This window comes from Sus scrofa, chromosome 1, assembly GCF_054392235.1.
Source record: "Sus scrofa isolate SSC_HxYL_T2T_F1_AM1 chromosome 1, Sscrofa_HxYL_maternal_Yorkshire_Landrace_v2.0, whole genome shotgun sequence".
In the NCBI taxonomy this organism is placed as follows: Eukaryota; Metazoa; Chordata; class Mammalia; order Artiodactyla; family Suidae; genus Sus; species Sus scrofa.
Genome location: NC_139383.1, coordinates 205,144,256 through 205,161,233, shown reverse-complemented (window position 1 = coordinate 205,161,233; position 16,978 = coordinate 205,144,256). Strand labels below are relative to the sequence as shown.

The window sequence follows — 16,978 nt, the reverse complement described above, 5'->3', positions numbered from 1 at the left end:
TGCCATGGGTGCGGCCCTAGAAAAGACCAAAAAAAAAAAATTTTTTTTTGCTTTATTATTAGATTTATTTTAAGGAAATCGCAAATCTGCAGGGTAGACAAACAGGCGGAAGCCCCAAGGCAGATGTGGTGTAGCTGTCCAAAGACAGTGGCCTGGCAGAACCCCCTCTTCCTTGAGGGAAGATAGTATATTTCCTTTAGGGCCTTCGACTGATTGGATAAAGCCTCACCCACATTATGGAAGGCAATCTACCAAAAATCTACTGATTTAAATGTTAATGTCATCTAAAAGTATCCTCACAGAAACATCAAGAATAGTGTTTGACTGAAAATCTGGGTACTGTGGCCTAACAAAGTTGACACAAAAATTTACCATCACACATTATATTAAATTAAAAAAGAATAAAGTCTATATACAATATGCTCCAAATTATTTCAAAATTGTAAGGAAATAAAGTTAACACTAGCTTTTTCCCGTTCTTATTTTCTGAGTCTTCTATAACTTTTAGTATTTACGCTATTTATCCTCTTAGCATTTAATGATATTAACTACTCTCCTTTTTCCAGAATGTCCTCCCTTTCTTTCATGAAGAACAGAGCAGTGAAACAGAACAGAGAACTCAGAATTAGACCCAATATACATATGGGAACTTGATTTGTAATATCAGTGGCATTACAGATAAGTGGAGAAGGGATAAACTGCTTAAAAAGATCAGTTACTGGAGTTCCCATTGCTGTGGCTCTGGTGTAGGCCAGCAGCTACAGCTCCGATTAGACCCCCCTGGGAACCTCCACATGCCAAGGGTGCAGCCCTAAAAGATAAAATAATAATAATAATAATAAAATAAAAAGATCAGTTACTTATATAAAAAATTACATCAGAGAGTTCCACAACGGATTGGTGGTGTCTCTCTCTGCAGTGCCAGGGAGCATAGGTTCAATCCCTGGCCAGGCACATCTGGGTTAAAGGATCCAGCATAGGTCACAGCTTTGGCTTGGATCTGATCCCTAGCCAGAGAACTCCATATGCCACAGGACGGCCAAGATAAAAAATTAATTAATTAATTAATTAATTTAAAACATTTAAAAATAAAACAAATATTTATGAGTATTGCACATTTTATGTACACATTATCCTCTCAGGTCATATCAAAGTTGCTTTTGTATGTTAAGAAAACACTCATATCTATTTAGAAAATTTTATTATTGCAAGGAAGTATCAAATAATCACAAAGTGTAGGAGTTCCCATTGTGGCTCAGTGGATTCTGATCTGTGACTCAGTGGGTTCTGAGTAGCAACCCTAAGAACGCAGGTTTGATCCCTGGCGTCACTCAGTGGTTAAAGATCCAGCGTTGATCTGAGCTGTGGTGTAGGTCACAGATGTGGCTCAGATCCTGTACTGCTGTGGCCTAGGCCAGCGGCTACAGCTCCCATTCCACCCCTAGCCTGGGAACCTCCATATGCCGAGGGTGTAGTGCTAAAAAGACAAAAAAATAAATAAATAAATAAAAATCAAAAAGTATAATATATAGTTTTCTCTGCCTGTAAGGTTTAAGGTCTGCTTCTATGACTCACCAGCTATGTTACTTTGAGTAAGTTATTTATCCTTCCTCTGTCTCAGTTTTATAATACGTAAACCTGTATTAATAATAGAACCAGGAGTTCCCGTCGTGGCGCAGTGGTTAACGAATCCGACTAGGAACCACGAGGTTGTGGGTTTGGTCCCTGCCCTTGCTCAGTGGGTTAACGATCCGGCGTTGCCGTGAGCTGTGGTGTAGGTTGCAGACGTGGCTCGGATCCCGCGTTGCTGTGACTCTGGTGTAGGCTGGTGGCTACAGCTCTGATTCAACCCCTAGCCTGGGAACCTCCATATGTCGCGGGAGCGGCCCAAGAAATAGCAACAACAACAACAACAAAAAAAAACACAAAAAGACAAAAAAAAAAATAATAGAACCAAACACTGGGATGTTTTAAGAGTAGCCTAAATGAGGTAATAGACATTTCAAACAATGTCTGACCTATAGTAAGACCTTAATAAATGTTAATAAAGATAATATTATTAAAAGTAGTGAAATCATATGGACTAGTTAGGGATGGGTTAGGCCATAAAGTGTAGGATGTCACTTTTTTTTTTTTTAGGACAGCACCCATGGCATATGGAGGTTCCCAGGCTAGGGGTCAAATCAGAGCTACAGCTGCCGGCCAATGCCACAGCCACAGCAAAGCCTGATCCAAGCTGCGTCTTCGACCTATATCATAGCTCACAGCAATGTGGGATCCTTAACCCTCTGAACGAAGCCAGGGATCAAACCTTCAACCTCATGGTTCCTAGGCAGATTCGTTTACACTGTGCCATGACAGGAACTCCTGAAGTCATTAAAAAAAAAAGGAAAAAACTCATCTAAAATGTGCTTAATGTTGTTAAATCAAGTATATAATTATATGCCACATCATTTTATTTATTTAATTTCTTTTTAGGGCTGCACCTGCAGCATATGGAGATTCCCAGGCTAGGGGTCAAATCAGAGCTACAACTGCCAGCCTACACCACACCACAGCAACACAGGATCTGAACCGCGTCTTTGACCTACACCACAGCTCACGGCAATGCTGGATCCTTAACCCACTGAGCAAGGCCAGGAATCGAACCCACAACCTCATGGTTCGTAGTCAGATTCATTTCTGCTGAGCCATGACGGTGACTCTAAGACTTTATTTTTGGAAAGAACATGCGGACATAATACAAAAGGGGTGCTTTATTTTTTATATTATTCTTCAAAGGACTATGTTGGGTTTTTTGTTTTGGTTTTTTGGGGTTTCGGATTTTTTGTTTTTTGGGTTTTTTTTTGTTTGTTTGTTTTTTGCTTTTTAGGGCCGCACCCTTGGCATAATAAAGTTCCTAGGCTTGGGGTCCAATTGGAGCTACAGCTGCTGGCCTGTACCACAGCCATAGCAATGCCAAATCTGAGCCACACCTGCTACCTAAGCCACAGCTCACGGCAAAGCCAGATCTCTGAAGTTCCCATTGTGGCTCAGTGGAAACGAATCTGACTAGCATCCATGAGGATGAAGTTCGATCCCAGTTTGCAGAGAAGTTTAGCACCTGGGGTGTACAGAAATAAACACACCTGGCCTGAGTAAGCAGTAGGGCCACAAGCAAATGGAAATAGCTGTCAACCAAAATTGCTGCGTATTAGAAAAACACTAGGCTTTCAATGTTTAATTCCTATCCCACTTTCCAACAGATATTTTTTTTCCATGTCCCCACTCTGGAAATAAGCCTCCTAAGTACTACAGCACTAACTGGCAGAGAAGAGGACCAAAACAATTTAAGCAAAGGAAGGTACTTCTGTTTTTGATTGATAACAAGGATTTTTTGAAAAGGAAAACATTTAAAAAGTCATTTTGGTTTGTTGTACTGAATGATTACAATCAAACCTTTACAAACATAGAACTTTCATGTAAGGGAGCCTTTCTTTCAAAACAACAAACCAAAGATAAGTATTTAAATTTGGAAATTTATTCAAGCTTAGATGGAAAATGTGTAAAAGAAAAAACAAACTAATTCTACAAGATCAATTCTAATGTAATTGGTCAGCTTCCACATGTATAAAATGACAGTTTGAAACCAGGTGGGTTTTAAAGTTCTGTCTAGCTCAAATTCTAAAACCGTGTGGTATAAAATTCCCTCAAACTTTGAATTAAATTTACTAGGGTGTTCAAAAACTTTAATGTAAGTATCTTCAGATAATTCAAATAACTGTGAAGTTAAAATATTGATAGCTGTGTCCCATAAACAATCCATCAGTACTATTTTCAGACTTCCTGTTAGCATGTGTTCTGAATAAATGATGAGCCAAAAAGGACTTTCTCTTATTTGGCCTGCTAATAGCTGGAAACACAGCTACTCAGTGAAGAGGAGTTATAAAAAGGCCTGTCATTATGGAATCCTAAAAAGCTCATAAAAATAAAGAGAAACATCATTAGCTAACCAGGAAATATCATAACTCAATGACAATCCTAAATTCTGAAGTATTTAGAGTAAATATATTTGAGATATTTATCATGCAAAATAGGCAGCACTATTTACAATCTGAATATTACTGTCTATCTCCTTAGGTTAAATAAGAACAAAAAACTGTTCATGGTACTCTTCCCTAATAATGCTGCCATTTTCTCTATACACATTCCCTATTTTCCATGCCAGGCAGAGACGTGTCCATGGGGCAAGAGTTTATCTACACTGAAATTAAGTGTGAGATAAGTAAATTTATCTGAATGGGGTTTTACACAGAACATGTACTTCTCAGTATAAGATGATTTTGTGTCATGGAAAAAAAAATCAAGGAGGTCTGATTCCTCAGATTCTTCATAGTCAACTTTATTCTTATATTAAGGAACTGGTCTGCAGGAGGAATGAACCTCACAATTTAAAAGACAGGTAGCAGAAAACTGTAAATCAACTATACTTCAATAAAAAGAGACATAAGATATCAATAAGAATAAATTTTGCTTCTATCTAAAAAATAATTAACTTTTAAATCTAAGTAACATTTACAGAGCATGAAAAAATTTTTTAAAAAGGGGGGAAGCCAAAAGAAGCAGACAAAATATAAGAGTTTACTGTTAAAAACTCATCCCTGATCTGGCTGTCATACTTAGCATTTTTCAAACCCACCAGTCTGACCAAGAACCCTAGTTTTAAGACTAACTTTAATTTTAATTTGTAACATTAATTCAACAATAATACTGTAGCTTAACTACAGATAGTACTGATCAGTGACCCAGAAACTAATAAAACTGTGTCTATCAGCAAATTAGCAACCACACCCCTTAAAAAGAGCCACTCAGGCGGTGCTCCATTAACTTCCACAAAGGGTGGCTTTCATTTAAAATGCAGTACTTCATTGCCTGGAGAAACCTCGTTTGTTTTATAAACACTGTCTGGAGTAAAGCCAATGACTTTACCTATGGCTGAAACAATCAGTTTGGAGAAAGGCATCATGGATAACTGGTGAATCCTAGTCTCCCAACGATTAGTTATAAGGACTTTACACTTAAATGATAATTACACTCTGTGCATCACAAGAGTGAAAACCGTTTAGAAACTCAACCAAAGCTTGGGGATAATGTATTACTCCACGAATAGCTCTTCCTTTAAGTTCCAAGAAAGGCATTACTATTAAAATTGAGTTTGCTAGCTAAGTCTCTAGGTTTTCCCCGACCGTTTTACTATCATTCTTAAGCCTACAAAGGGCCCGTTAGCGGGTACTGTGAAAACCTGTGGAAAAAGAGTTTTGGCCAAATTTAAATAACTGCGGAGAGCAACGAAGGCTTGGAGTCCTTAACTCCCCGAGCTGAGCCGTGAGGCCACAGGCACCTTACCTGCCAACGGCCATAGGTGAGCAGAACCATGGAGATGGGGATGGCGGTGCCGGACATGGCATGGGTGGAGGGCATGCTGTACTCCGAGTTGTAGAAGACCTCCAACTTGACCACGGGCGGCGAGGCGGGCCTCGGCCAGCGGATGATGTCCTTGGTGCACTGGCCCAGGTACATGGCCAGCACCCAGATGACCACGAGCCTCCGGCCCACCAGGGCGTCCAGGTTCCAGATCCAGAAGGGGAAGAAGAGCATGTAGAAGAGTTCGTTGCCCAGCTCGGTGCCCAAGCAGAACAGGTAGTAGAGCGGCCAGTTGCTCACGTGGGCCAGCTGGCCCTCCTCGCCCGTCAGCGAGTTGCGGCGCAGAGCCCCCGCGCGCCGCGGTGAGGCCGGGCCCAGCTTGGTGGCCCGACCGTTCCGCACACCGTTGGGGGCGCCGCCGACGCCTGGCTTGGCCTGGCACTGATTGCGCTCGCTCCCGGGCGGCTGAGGGCCTCCGGACGCCCCCAGCTGCCGCTCTCGGTGCCGGGGTTCGCCGGCGAGGGGCGCCTCCGCCTTCTCATCTTCCTCCGGGCCGCTGGTGGCGGCGGCGGCGGCCGGCGCTTCGACCCCGCACAGCAGCTGGAAACCGGCGACTTTCTGCGGGTCCTGCAAACTGCCGACCAGCCCGGCCAAGCGCTGCCTCCACGACATGGTAAAGGGACCGCCCGGCCCACGAACCAGAGGACTGCGGCGGGAGCGGCGGGGGGGGGGGGGCGGCCCCCGGCGCAGCCCCGATCAGCCCCCGCGGGCGGGACAGCTGCAGCGGCAGCGCGAGCAGCGCCTCCTTACCCCAGAGCGGCTCTGCGGGGTGACGGCTCCACAGGCCGCAGCGGCCGCCGCGCGCCCCCGTCCCGCGCGCCCCTCCCTCTCCGCGCGCGCCCCGCCGCCGCCCGCGGCCTCCACGCGCCGGCGCGCCCCGCCCCCACGGCCGCTCTGGCAGGGGGCCCGGCCCGCCCCTAGCGCATCCGGGCGGCGTCAGGGCGCGGAGGCTTGGCGGGCGGCGGCCTTGAGGTGCTCCTAGTTAATACCCACTAGGCAGCGCGGCGCTGGGCGGGCGGGACCTTGCGCTTCCCCTTCTTCAGCTTCAGCCTTTGGTCCCCGCAGGCGGGGGTGGGGGGTCGCCGGCTGCTCTCTGTATGGCGTTGGCCCTTAGAGGCCACGATCCTCGTGCCAGGTTTTGCGGTGCCAGTGGCCAGGCACCCGAACGTCCTGCTGGCACAGAATGAAATGGTGAATGAAAGCAAAGTAACCACCGCGCGCCCGGAATCTTTGCACTCAAGGAATTACAAGTAATTACAGAGCTGTCACTAACAGTTGATGTCCTGAAAGCCACGTGCCACTTGACTCGCGGGGACAAGGGTAGATGTAGATCCCAGGACAGTAGTGTGTAATTCATTGTCAAAAGTTCACAAACAGCCAAAGTAAAACCAATAAATCACTGAAGTTGTAATAAGTTAAAGGGTATTGTGTACACACCAAAAAGTTGCAAACTGGGAGCATTCAAACCAAAATCATGGAGTGTGGCTCAGGTGTACACTGTTATAAAGCAGCTACGTATAGTGAGAAGGCAGTAACTGTTTCTTCTTCACAGTGATTGGTTATAATAGCAGAGTTTTCAGGGTTAGTTACCGCATATCAACCTTGGGAAACAGTTCCAAATTTTGTTTATGATTTCCAAAGGCATAAGCAAAAAATGACTAAATTGGTTTTGTCTGCCCAAGGAATGTTCAAAGTTGGTCTCTGGTTTTGATTTTAATACATATTTTGGTAAAAGAGATCACAGCTATTCTTGAGCTACATATAGAATTCCCTTTTTAATAAATTCTAATAGCTAGCAGTCTTGCACAGAAGAAATGTAATTGGTGACTGAATGCAAGGGGTAGATTTTTAAGTGTAATAAGGCTGGTTTAGCAACAACTTTCATGTCTCACAAGTTACAAACTTGACTTCTAGAAAGAATCATTTTTATTCGAAGGGCTCTGAACTCTAATTCCAGAGGTTATTTCAGGTAAAGTGAATGTCTATAATTAAAACTGTTGAATTTCTTCCAAGAAACAGGCTGGAAAATTCCCCACCCTTATGTCATTAGAAATATTTTCTTTCTTCCCCAGGGAGTTAGTCCCCTCCTCCCGCTCCACTTGCTAGGCTGTGGCCATGGGAAGATGAAGAAATCATCATCCGGGCCCTCAAGTTGCTCACTGTATCAATGGGAAAAAGATCCACCTCAGGAGTACAGAGCACATGGTAAGTGCTAAAACAGTCATAAACAATACGCTCTGGAAAGGAGAAGAAACAAGTTGATGAGGGACAGCAAGAGAGGTGTTAAGAGGTAAGCTTGTTGATCTGGCTTGTAATTAAAGAGCAAGATATGAAAAGGTAGAGAAGCCCACCTTAAGAAGAGAGAAAATGAATAAAGACAGGGATGGAAATGTGCAAATATGTAGTTGGTAAGCAATAGCTCACAGAATACAGAGTAGGGTGGGTGAGTGACTGGACTACAATTAGAAAGGGTAACTAGGACCAGATTGTAAAGGCTAGGGATTCTATTTGTAAGCAGTAGGGTGTTTTGGAAGGCCTTTCAGCTAGAGGATGAGCAACACTGTCAGAACTGTACTTTAGGGAGTTCCCGTTGTGACTCAGAGGTTAACGAATCTGACCAGCATCCATGAGGACACAGGTTTGACCCTTGGCCTCACTCATTGGCTTAAGGATCCAGAGTTGCTGTGAGCTATAGTGTTTGTCGCAGATGCAGCTTAGATCCTGCAGCTACAGATCTGATTTGACCCTAACCCAGGAACCTCCATATGCCTCAGTTGAGGCCCTGAGAAGCAAAAAACAAAACAAAACTGTACTTTAGAAAGATGACTAGGAAGGAAATCACAGATGAACTGTCTACCAGAGGCCACAGACCAAAGGCCAGATAAATGATTAGAAGGTGATTACAGTAATCAGCTGAGAGAGAGTGAGTGTATGAATTAGAACAGGCTTCCAGGAATTGAAGGAAGGAATTTGAAAGGGTCTCTCTTAAATTCATAGATCTGCAGGCAAGTAATAGTCCATTTCTGATTGGAACATGTTGTGTCTAACACTGGGCATTTTTAAGCTGGTGAGGAAGACAAAACATGAGAAGACATGCAAGTATTTTCAAAGATGTAAAGTCAGGCATAATAGTTGTAGGAAGTGAGATAGAAGCAGTCACTATGTGGAGTGTGAGCAGGGAGACACCACTGGGTTAGTTTTGACTGATTCTGTGAACATGATTAGCTAATGTTTTATATCAAAGACAACTTTGTAGAGGGAAATGTCTAACAGCCTCAGTGAGATAATTTTCACATGCTTTTCTGTGAGAGTAATTTGTAGGGTTATTTTTCAGATTCATCCAAGAAATTTTTGATTCTGGGGACTAGCCTAAAGATAGCAGAAAAAGAGGTAAATACATAAAACAAAGTAAAAAGTGATCTTTCAGATCTTCCTCAACTGACAGGGGGGTTATGTCCTGATAAACCCATCATAAATTGAAAATACTGTCAGTCAAAAATGCATTTAGGAGTTTCTGTTTTGGCTCAGCAGTAACGAACCCAACTGGTAACCGGAAGGATACTGGTCGAACCCTGGCCTTGCTCTGTGGGTTAAGAATCAGGTATTGCCATGAGCTGAGAGGTAGGTCTCAGATGTGGCTTGGATCCCGCATTACTGTGGCTGTGGTGTAGGCCAGCAGCTGCAGCTTCCATTCAGTCCCTAGCCTGGGAACCTCCATGTGTCCCGGGTGCCACCCTAAAAAGGCCAAAAAAAAAAAAAAAAAAGCATTTAACACACCTAACCTACTGATCATCATAGCTTAGCCTAGCCCGCCTTGTGCACAGAAGACTTATGTGAGCCTACAGTTGGACAAAATCATCTAACACAAAGCTCATTGTATAATAAAGTATTGAATGTATACATATTCCTCCCTCCCCACGCTTTCCCCTTTGGTGAGCATAAGTTTGCTTTATATGTCTGTGAGTCTTTTTCTGTTTCAACTTAATTTCTTATTTATGAAACCGCAAAATTTATATTTTGCAAACTATTAACCATAAATTATTAATATTACTAGAGTATTTTTGACAGGTAGCTGTCAGTACATAGAACTTATGGCATCAATGAATGGCCATTATGAAAATGTTATTTTTGGAGTTCCCTTTGTGGCTCAGAGGTTAACAAACCCGGGTAGGAACCATGAAGATGCGGGTTCGATCCCTGGTCTTGCTCAATGGATTAAGGATCCGGCGTTGCCATGAGCTGTAGTGTAGGTCATAGACGTGGCTTGGATACCACATTGCTGTGGCTGTGGTGTAGGTTGGCAGCTGTAGCTCCAATTCGACCCCTAGCCTGGGAACTTCTACATGCCACAGGTGCAGCCCTAAAAAAAAAAAAAAAAATGTTATTTTTGAAAGATTAAACCTATGATTATTGAATTCTTTATATAACCTCATGATTTTATCATGCATCTTTGATTAGTTTTATATTTCTCAAAAATAGAATTTCCTCTGAATTCTCAAAATTATGTCTATCATAGGAATTCCCATTGTGGCTCAGTGGTAATGAACCTGAGTAATATATGGGAAAATGCAGGTTTTATCCCTGGCCTCACTCAATGGGTTAAGGATCTGGCATTGCCATGAGCTGTGGTGTAGGTTGAAGACATGGCTCAGATCCCACAGTGCTGCAGCTGTGGCATAGGTTGGCAGCTGCAGCTCTGATTCGACCTCTAACCTGGGAACTTCCATATGCCGAGGGTGAGGCCCTAAAAAATATATGTATATGTGTATATATATTAAACTTGAAAGAGAACAAAGAGCAATTTAGAACTTATCATTGGCCTACTTGCTTGATTGCTTGGTTGCTTAATTTATATTTACTCTAGGTTAGTCTATTAAAGTGTAGAATTAAGAAACTCCTCTTCTTCATGCACACCTTGTACCTAGACATCTTACTTTAATCCTTTTTCACCTTTCTGGACTCTAACTAGACTCCATCCCTGGCCTCTGAGAGATACTCTTTCACTTTAATCTCCAAGTACCTTGAAGGGATATGAACAGAGCCTCCTCTAAAGTGCGGCTGCTTGTCAGAACACATCAGAGTTCTGATAAAGGGATGAAAAGTGGCTGGGAACAGGTCTCGTTCCCTGTCCAAATGAATTCTGTGGGTGCTGGATTTACCTAGTATCCTGATGAACAACTCTGTGGCCTGAGGCCCTGGGCACACAAATCACGGAGAGCCTTTTTTAGAATATGTGTGGGAAAACTTTTCTATCAGTGATCACTGACCTGAATCTAGGGGGAAAAAACATTTATGAAGATACAAATTTTTAAAAGCATATTTTTTTTAAATGACAGAAAATATTTAGGTTGGAGTTCCTGTTGTGGTGCAGTGGAAATGAATCTGACTAGTATCCATGAGGATGCAGGTTCGATCCCTTGCCTTGCTCAGTGGGTTAAGGATCTGGCATTGCCTTGAGCTGTGGTGTGGGTCACAGACATAGTTTGGATCTGGTGGTGTTGTGGCTGTGGTGTAGGCCAGCAGCTGCAGTTCTGATTCGACCCCTAGCTTGGGAACTTCCATATGCTGTGGGTGCAGCCCTAAAAAGAAAAAAAAATATGCCTGTCATAGTACAAATGTAATGAAAAGTATGATAAATATAGATAAAATTTTTTAACAGATGAATTTTTTATCCTCTACATCTTAAATGCCTCAACCTTTCAATCTCCTTCTCCCAAAGGAAGAGTCTAAGGGAAAAAAAACTTATAGAAAAATGGTCTGAGGGTATCTGTCAACAAAATACATGGCTTCTCACCTAATATATTTCTGGCCTACATAGGCTAAGATTACTGTGGAATTTTTCCATACTGTATAGACCATTTATACTCAGTTTTATTTTATCCCAACTCTGTAGTAGTTTTTTAAAATCATCTTTTTCTTCCTAATTCTTTCCCCTTTGTTTATTAATATCTCTCTTTGCTGCTCTACTTTTCTTATTCTCAAAATCTTATTCCTGGCTCCCCCCAACCCCCTTTCCAGAAATGGTTGGTAATAGAAGTGTTACCCAACTCAGAAGATTTTTTTTTCTTTCTTTTTCAGAATACCACATGCAGCATATGGAAGTTCCCCATGGTTGAATCTATACAAGAAACCTATAGTGGTTGCTTCCACTGGAACAAATTCTGTGTTTCTCTCTTAGGTTCATAATAATCAGTTCCTGCCTTAGCAATCCAGTGTTATTTCCATGGAACAAGGCTGCAGCCTTATTCCATTCAGGACTGTCTTTCATTCATAGACCACCCCCATCACTAACTCTGAGCATCCTTTGTCTACCTGGAACACTGGCTTTCTTTCCTTCTGCCTCCCAGTATCATGCCCCATAATCAAGGTTCATGAGTTTCATAAAGTTCCTAAGAAGATGGACTTCTAGGATAATCTTGCTAGCACTCCAGAATGGATTCCTCTGGTGACCACGGGTTGTCAGTCACCTGCTGAACCTGGGGAGTGGGTTCCCTGAGATTCTTGTACTTTGGGACAGTACACCTAAAATATACACAACGTTGTAAGTTAACTCTATGTCAATAAAATTAAAACATAAAAAATAGAAAGTTCCCATATGGTGTAGGAGGTTAAGAATCCAGTGTGACATCTCTCCAATGGCTAAAGCTTGAACTTCTAAACTCAGAGACACAGTAGACATATCCTTCCTTTAGAGAAAGCTAGATGGCAGTGAGAGAAAGTGAGATTGCCCCAAAGAGCAGCAGAAACGAATGGTTTCAGAGCCCCTTCCGAGAGTTTGAGCCCTGCTCCTGTTGTTCCTCAGACCACCTCTGCCACCTGGCCTTTCTGGATGCTTGACTGTTTAGTCCTTCCTGGCCTTCCTGAGCCAATAAATTCCCCTTTCTTTTCTTTTTTTACTTTATTTTATTTTTTTATATTGTTATTTTTTGGCCACAACTGTGGCATGTGGGAGTTTCCAGGCCAGGGATCAAACCCCCACCACAGCTGTAGTAACACTGGTTTCTTAACCTGCTACACCACATGGGAACTTCCTATTTTTTATGTTTTAATTTTATTGAGGTAGAGTTGACTTACAATACTGTATTTGTTTTAGGTGTATGGCAAAGTGATTCAGTTATACATATACATGAACATATATACATGTATCCATTCTTTTTCAGATTTTTTCCCATATAGGTTATTACAGAGTGTTAAGTAGATATCCCTGTGTTGTATAGTAGGTCCTTGCTACTTATCTATTTTATATACAGTAGTGTATATATATGTTAATCCCAAACCTACACTCCATTGCTCCCTTCTTCCTTTCCCTGTTCGTAACCGTAAGTTTGGTTTTGAAATCTCTGAGTCTGCTTCTGTTCTGTAAGTTCTTTCGTATAATTTTTAATTAGGTTCCACATGTTAGTGATCTCATATGATATTTGTCTTTCTCTGATTTACTTTACTAAGTATGATAATTTCTAGGTCCATCCAGGCTGCTGCAAATGGCATTATTTCCTTCTTTTTTTATGGCTGAGTAATATTCCGTTGTATATATGTACCACATCTTCTTTATCCATTCCTCTTTCAGTGGACATTTTTGTTGCTTCCATGTCTTGGTGATTGTAAATAGTGCTGCAACAAACATTGGGTTGCATGTATCTTTTCAAGTTATGATCTTCTCTGGATATATGCCCAGGAGTGGGATTGTTGGATCATATGGTCATTCTATATTTAGTTTTTGAAGGAACCTCCATACTGTTCTTCATAGTGGTTGCACCAATTTACATTCCCACAACAGTGTAGGAGGGTTCCCTTTTCTTCACACCTTCTCTAGCGTTTGTTATTTGTAGACATTTTGATGATGGTCATTTTGACTGGTGGAAGGTGATACCTCATTGTAGTTTTCATTTGCATTTCTCTAATAATTAGTGACGCTGAACATCTTTCCATGTACTTTTTTGCCATCTATCTGTCATCTGTCTATGGAGAAATGTCTATTTAGATCTTCAGTCCTTTTTTTCTTTCTTTCTTTTTTTTTTTTTTGGTCTTTTCTAGGGCCACACCCATGGCATATGGAGGTTCTCAGGCTAGGAGTCCAATCAGAGCTGTAGCCGCTGGCCTATGCTAGAGCCACAGCAACGCAGGATCTGAACCGCGTCTGCAACCTACACCACAGCTCACAGCAACACTGGATGCTTAACCCACTGAGCAAGGCCAGGGATCAAACTCACCACCTCATGGTTCCTAGTTGGATTCGTTAACTACTGAGCCACGATGGGAACTCCTATTTTTCTTTTTAAGGCTGAATTTGTGACATGTGGAAGCTCACAGGCTAGGGGTCAAATGGAAGCTGCAGCTTCTGGACTACACCACAGCAACTTGGGATTTGAGCTGCATCTTTGACTAACACCACAGCTAACGGCAATGCTGGACCCTTAACCCACTGAGCAAGGCCAGGGATCGAACCTGAATCCCCATGGATACTAGTTAGGTTCTTAACCCACTGAGCCACGACAAGAACTGCTCTTCCAACCATTTTTTGATTGGGATGTTTTTATTTTTGTTTTGTTTGGATCTTGATATAAACCTGCATGACGTGTTTGTATATTTTGCAGATTAATCCCTTGTCGGTCACTTTGTTTGCAAAGACTTTCTCCCATTGTGCGTTGTCTTTTCATTTTTTTTTAAATGACTTATTTCCCCCTTTCTATTTAAGTTTGATTGAGGCAAGTTTCTGTTATTTTCAAATAAAATATAATGAGGGAGGTGGTTAGGGACACAATAAGAACTAGAAGTCAGATCTGATTGCTGAGCTACAGCTATGCTGACAAACAATTTTTTGTTGCTGTAGAACCTGCTGCTGTCCCTCAGAGGCAGGGACCCGTGCTGATCTTCTAATTCATTTTTATTTCCACTAACAGAGTGCTGGGAGCAAAATAGACACTAAATGGAGTTGATGAGTTACTATAAGTGTATGCAGTTACAGAAAGGACACAGAATCTTGTTTCAGAAGAGCTAGATTTCAGGCCTGAATCTGCCACTGACTTCTAAGATCCTAGGCAAATAAATCATTTACAGTATCATAGGTATAAATCCTCATTGCATAATGGAGAGAATAAGAGCCTTATAGGATTTTGGGAAAGCTAAAATGACATATAGGTAAGACATTTTTAAACTTTAAAGTGAGTCAGTCATAGAATAGACTCTGGAAATTTTATTTATAGAACCAAATCTGCTTTCCTGTATTATCATTTCAGCATCACCATACAAATATCCATCATTATCTTAACTCGGCATATTCAGATAGAATTGCATTGGGGATGAAATTCAAGTTTTACTTTGGCATTCATGAAAGACTCAATTTAGATCTCTCAGGACATAAGAGGAAAAATAGGTGACTGAGGTTAGTTTCTTGAGAACATTGATTTCCTGAGACTCTTTGGCTACCCTGGCTTTTTGTTCTCTTTTCCCCTCCCCCCATAAGAGATGCCCCTAAGGGAACAGTAACAGGCATCAGGAGGGAAGCAGGTGCTACTGAGGGGTCCCTTACTGGGTGGTCATTATCCTGCCCCTGCCTCTCCCTGTCCACTGCTCTGATTCCCTCACTCTCTGGTCCGCTATTCAGAAATGAATTGCTCTGTATATTTCATGCTCCCTTCTACCTGTGTCCATTCTCTGTGATGGTTAGTATTATTTCTGTCTTGAACTCACTTCCTTCCATCTCTCACCTGGCTGAATCCTTCAAGACTGTCTCCTCACTAAAACAGGAATTAGTTGAAGACAGGAACAATATCCTTGGTTTCTGTATATCTAGCATCTAAATGTTGTCAACCAAAAAAATAAAATAAAACACAGAAGACTGCAAATAAGAAAAGTGTATGGGGGGTGTCTTAAGGATTGCAATTCAGGAGACACAGATTCAGGTAAAACCAAAAGAGTGTTTTTTTAGGGGGAGAAAAAGAGTCAGGGGCTAATGAAGGCAAAAGCTACCAGGCTATACTCTGACATGAGAAAGAAAGTATCTGTCCTTAAGGGGTAGCCGCTATGAGTTATTTTCAGGTAAGGGTCCAGCAAGTAGTTTGTGTTCCTGGTACATGTTCTGAATGCTTTTGTCAGGACAGTAATTGGTCAGAAGGTCAGACTGCATCCAGGCAGAGGCTTACAGTCACATTTCCTCAGTGTCCTCCTGGCTCCATTTTTAGGAGCCCTTTTGGCAAAACCTACTCTATTTTGATTTTTTTTTCACAGTATTTACTGAATAAATGAATAAATATATATGAGTAAATGAGCTTTTTAGAAAAAATATTTTTTTTGTAAATGGCTGTACCTAGGGCCTATGAAGTTCCCAGGCCAGGGATTGCGTTTGAGCCACAGCTGCCAACCTACACAGCAGCTGTGGCAATACCTGATCCTTTAATCCACTACTCTAGGACAGGGATCAAACCTACACCTCCACAGTGACCTGAGCTGCTGCAGTCAGATTCTTTTTTGTTTATTTGTTTGCTTTTTAGGGTCATACCCACGGAATATGGAGGTTTCCAGGGTAAGGGTTTAATTGGAGCTGTAGCTGCTGGCCTACACTACAGCCACAGCAACACAGGATCCAAGCTGTGTCTGTGACCTATACCACAGTTCCAGGGAACCCCAGATCCTTAAACCACTGAGCAAGGCCAGGGATTGACCCTGCAATCTCATGGTTACTAGTCAAATTCACTTCTGCTGGGCCACAGCAGGAACTCCTGCCGGCAGATTCTTAACCCACCGTGCCACAGCAGGAACTCCTGAATGAGCTTTAGAAATCTATGCTTCATATCTTCCCTCAAAAGACCTTAAAGCCTAAAGAGATTGTTAAAACATAAATGAACTTGATTATTCAGCTTTGGCTCATTCCCAGCACGGCTGTAGTGTATAAGAGGTCATTCCCTTGTCTTCCTTATATGAATGTTTGCGAGACCTGATGATCCTTAGAGACACCACAGGACTTTTCAAATTGTTGTGTCCAGTAGCTGTTTGGTAACAGATTCTTTGGATTATTTGACTTAAGTGATCACTAAGAGGGAATAAGAAAGCGAAGCTGATGCTGGAAAGATGTTATGGGAATCCAGGTTCTTGTTCACACAGTTGAAAAGTGAACTCTAGGAACACACAGGCAGCAAGCAAGCAAAGTCTTTATTACAGGAAAGCAAATAGCTCCCAGGGCTGCTTGGAGTGGGGAGAAGAGCCCCTGCTCTCTATTGTCCTGTAGGGGTTTTTAATCCCTTAAAGATGGGGGGGTATCAATGTGGGGTCCAGAAAGATGCAGTTTTCTCCCTTTGGCCTTGTCTAATTAGCTTTATCAGTCCTTGTCCAATGGTATTAGGGCAGAAATGTCCCATAAGTTTTATGGTTTCTTTGTCCTTCTCTTCCCTTAGACTGAGTCACCATTCCTCTCACACCTTTTTATCAGTTGAGGAGTGGGTTAGAGATTAAGGTCCCTGTGGGGGAAGGCACATTTTCTATAGTAAACAGGGCCTATGGGGAAGGCACACTTCCTATA

The 16,978-nt window shown here is 42.3% G+C and overlaps 2 protein-coding genes across 4 annotated transcripts in view; one reads left to right on the top strand and one right to left on the bottom strand.

Moving 5' to 3' along the window:
- The window catches only part of SGPP1 (sphingosine-1-phosphate phosphatase 1), a 28,971-nt gene extending 22,683 nt beyond the window's left edge, over positions 1-6,288 (bottom strand). For all 3 annotated transcript variants that reach the window (XM_003353501.5, XM_013993487.3, XM_084983136.1), the window contains exon 1: positions 5,386-6,288. In XM_003353501.5, coding sequence (XP_003353549.3) covers positions 5,386-6,075 — 690 coding nt within the window. In that variant the 5' untranslated portion in view covers positions 6,076-6,288. The remainder of the gene's footprint in view (positions 1-5,385) is intronic.
- SYNE2 (spectrin repeat containing nuclear envelope protein 2) overlaps positions 5,673-16,978 on the top strand; it is a 440,757-nt gene continuing 429,451 nt past the window's right edge. The window contains exons 1-2 of the mRNA XM_021074116.2: positions 5,673-6,076; positions 7,536-7,668. The gene's annotated coding sequence lies outside the window, so the exon portion shown is untranslated. The remainder of the gene's footprint in view (positions 6,077-7,535; positions 7,669-16,978) is intronic.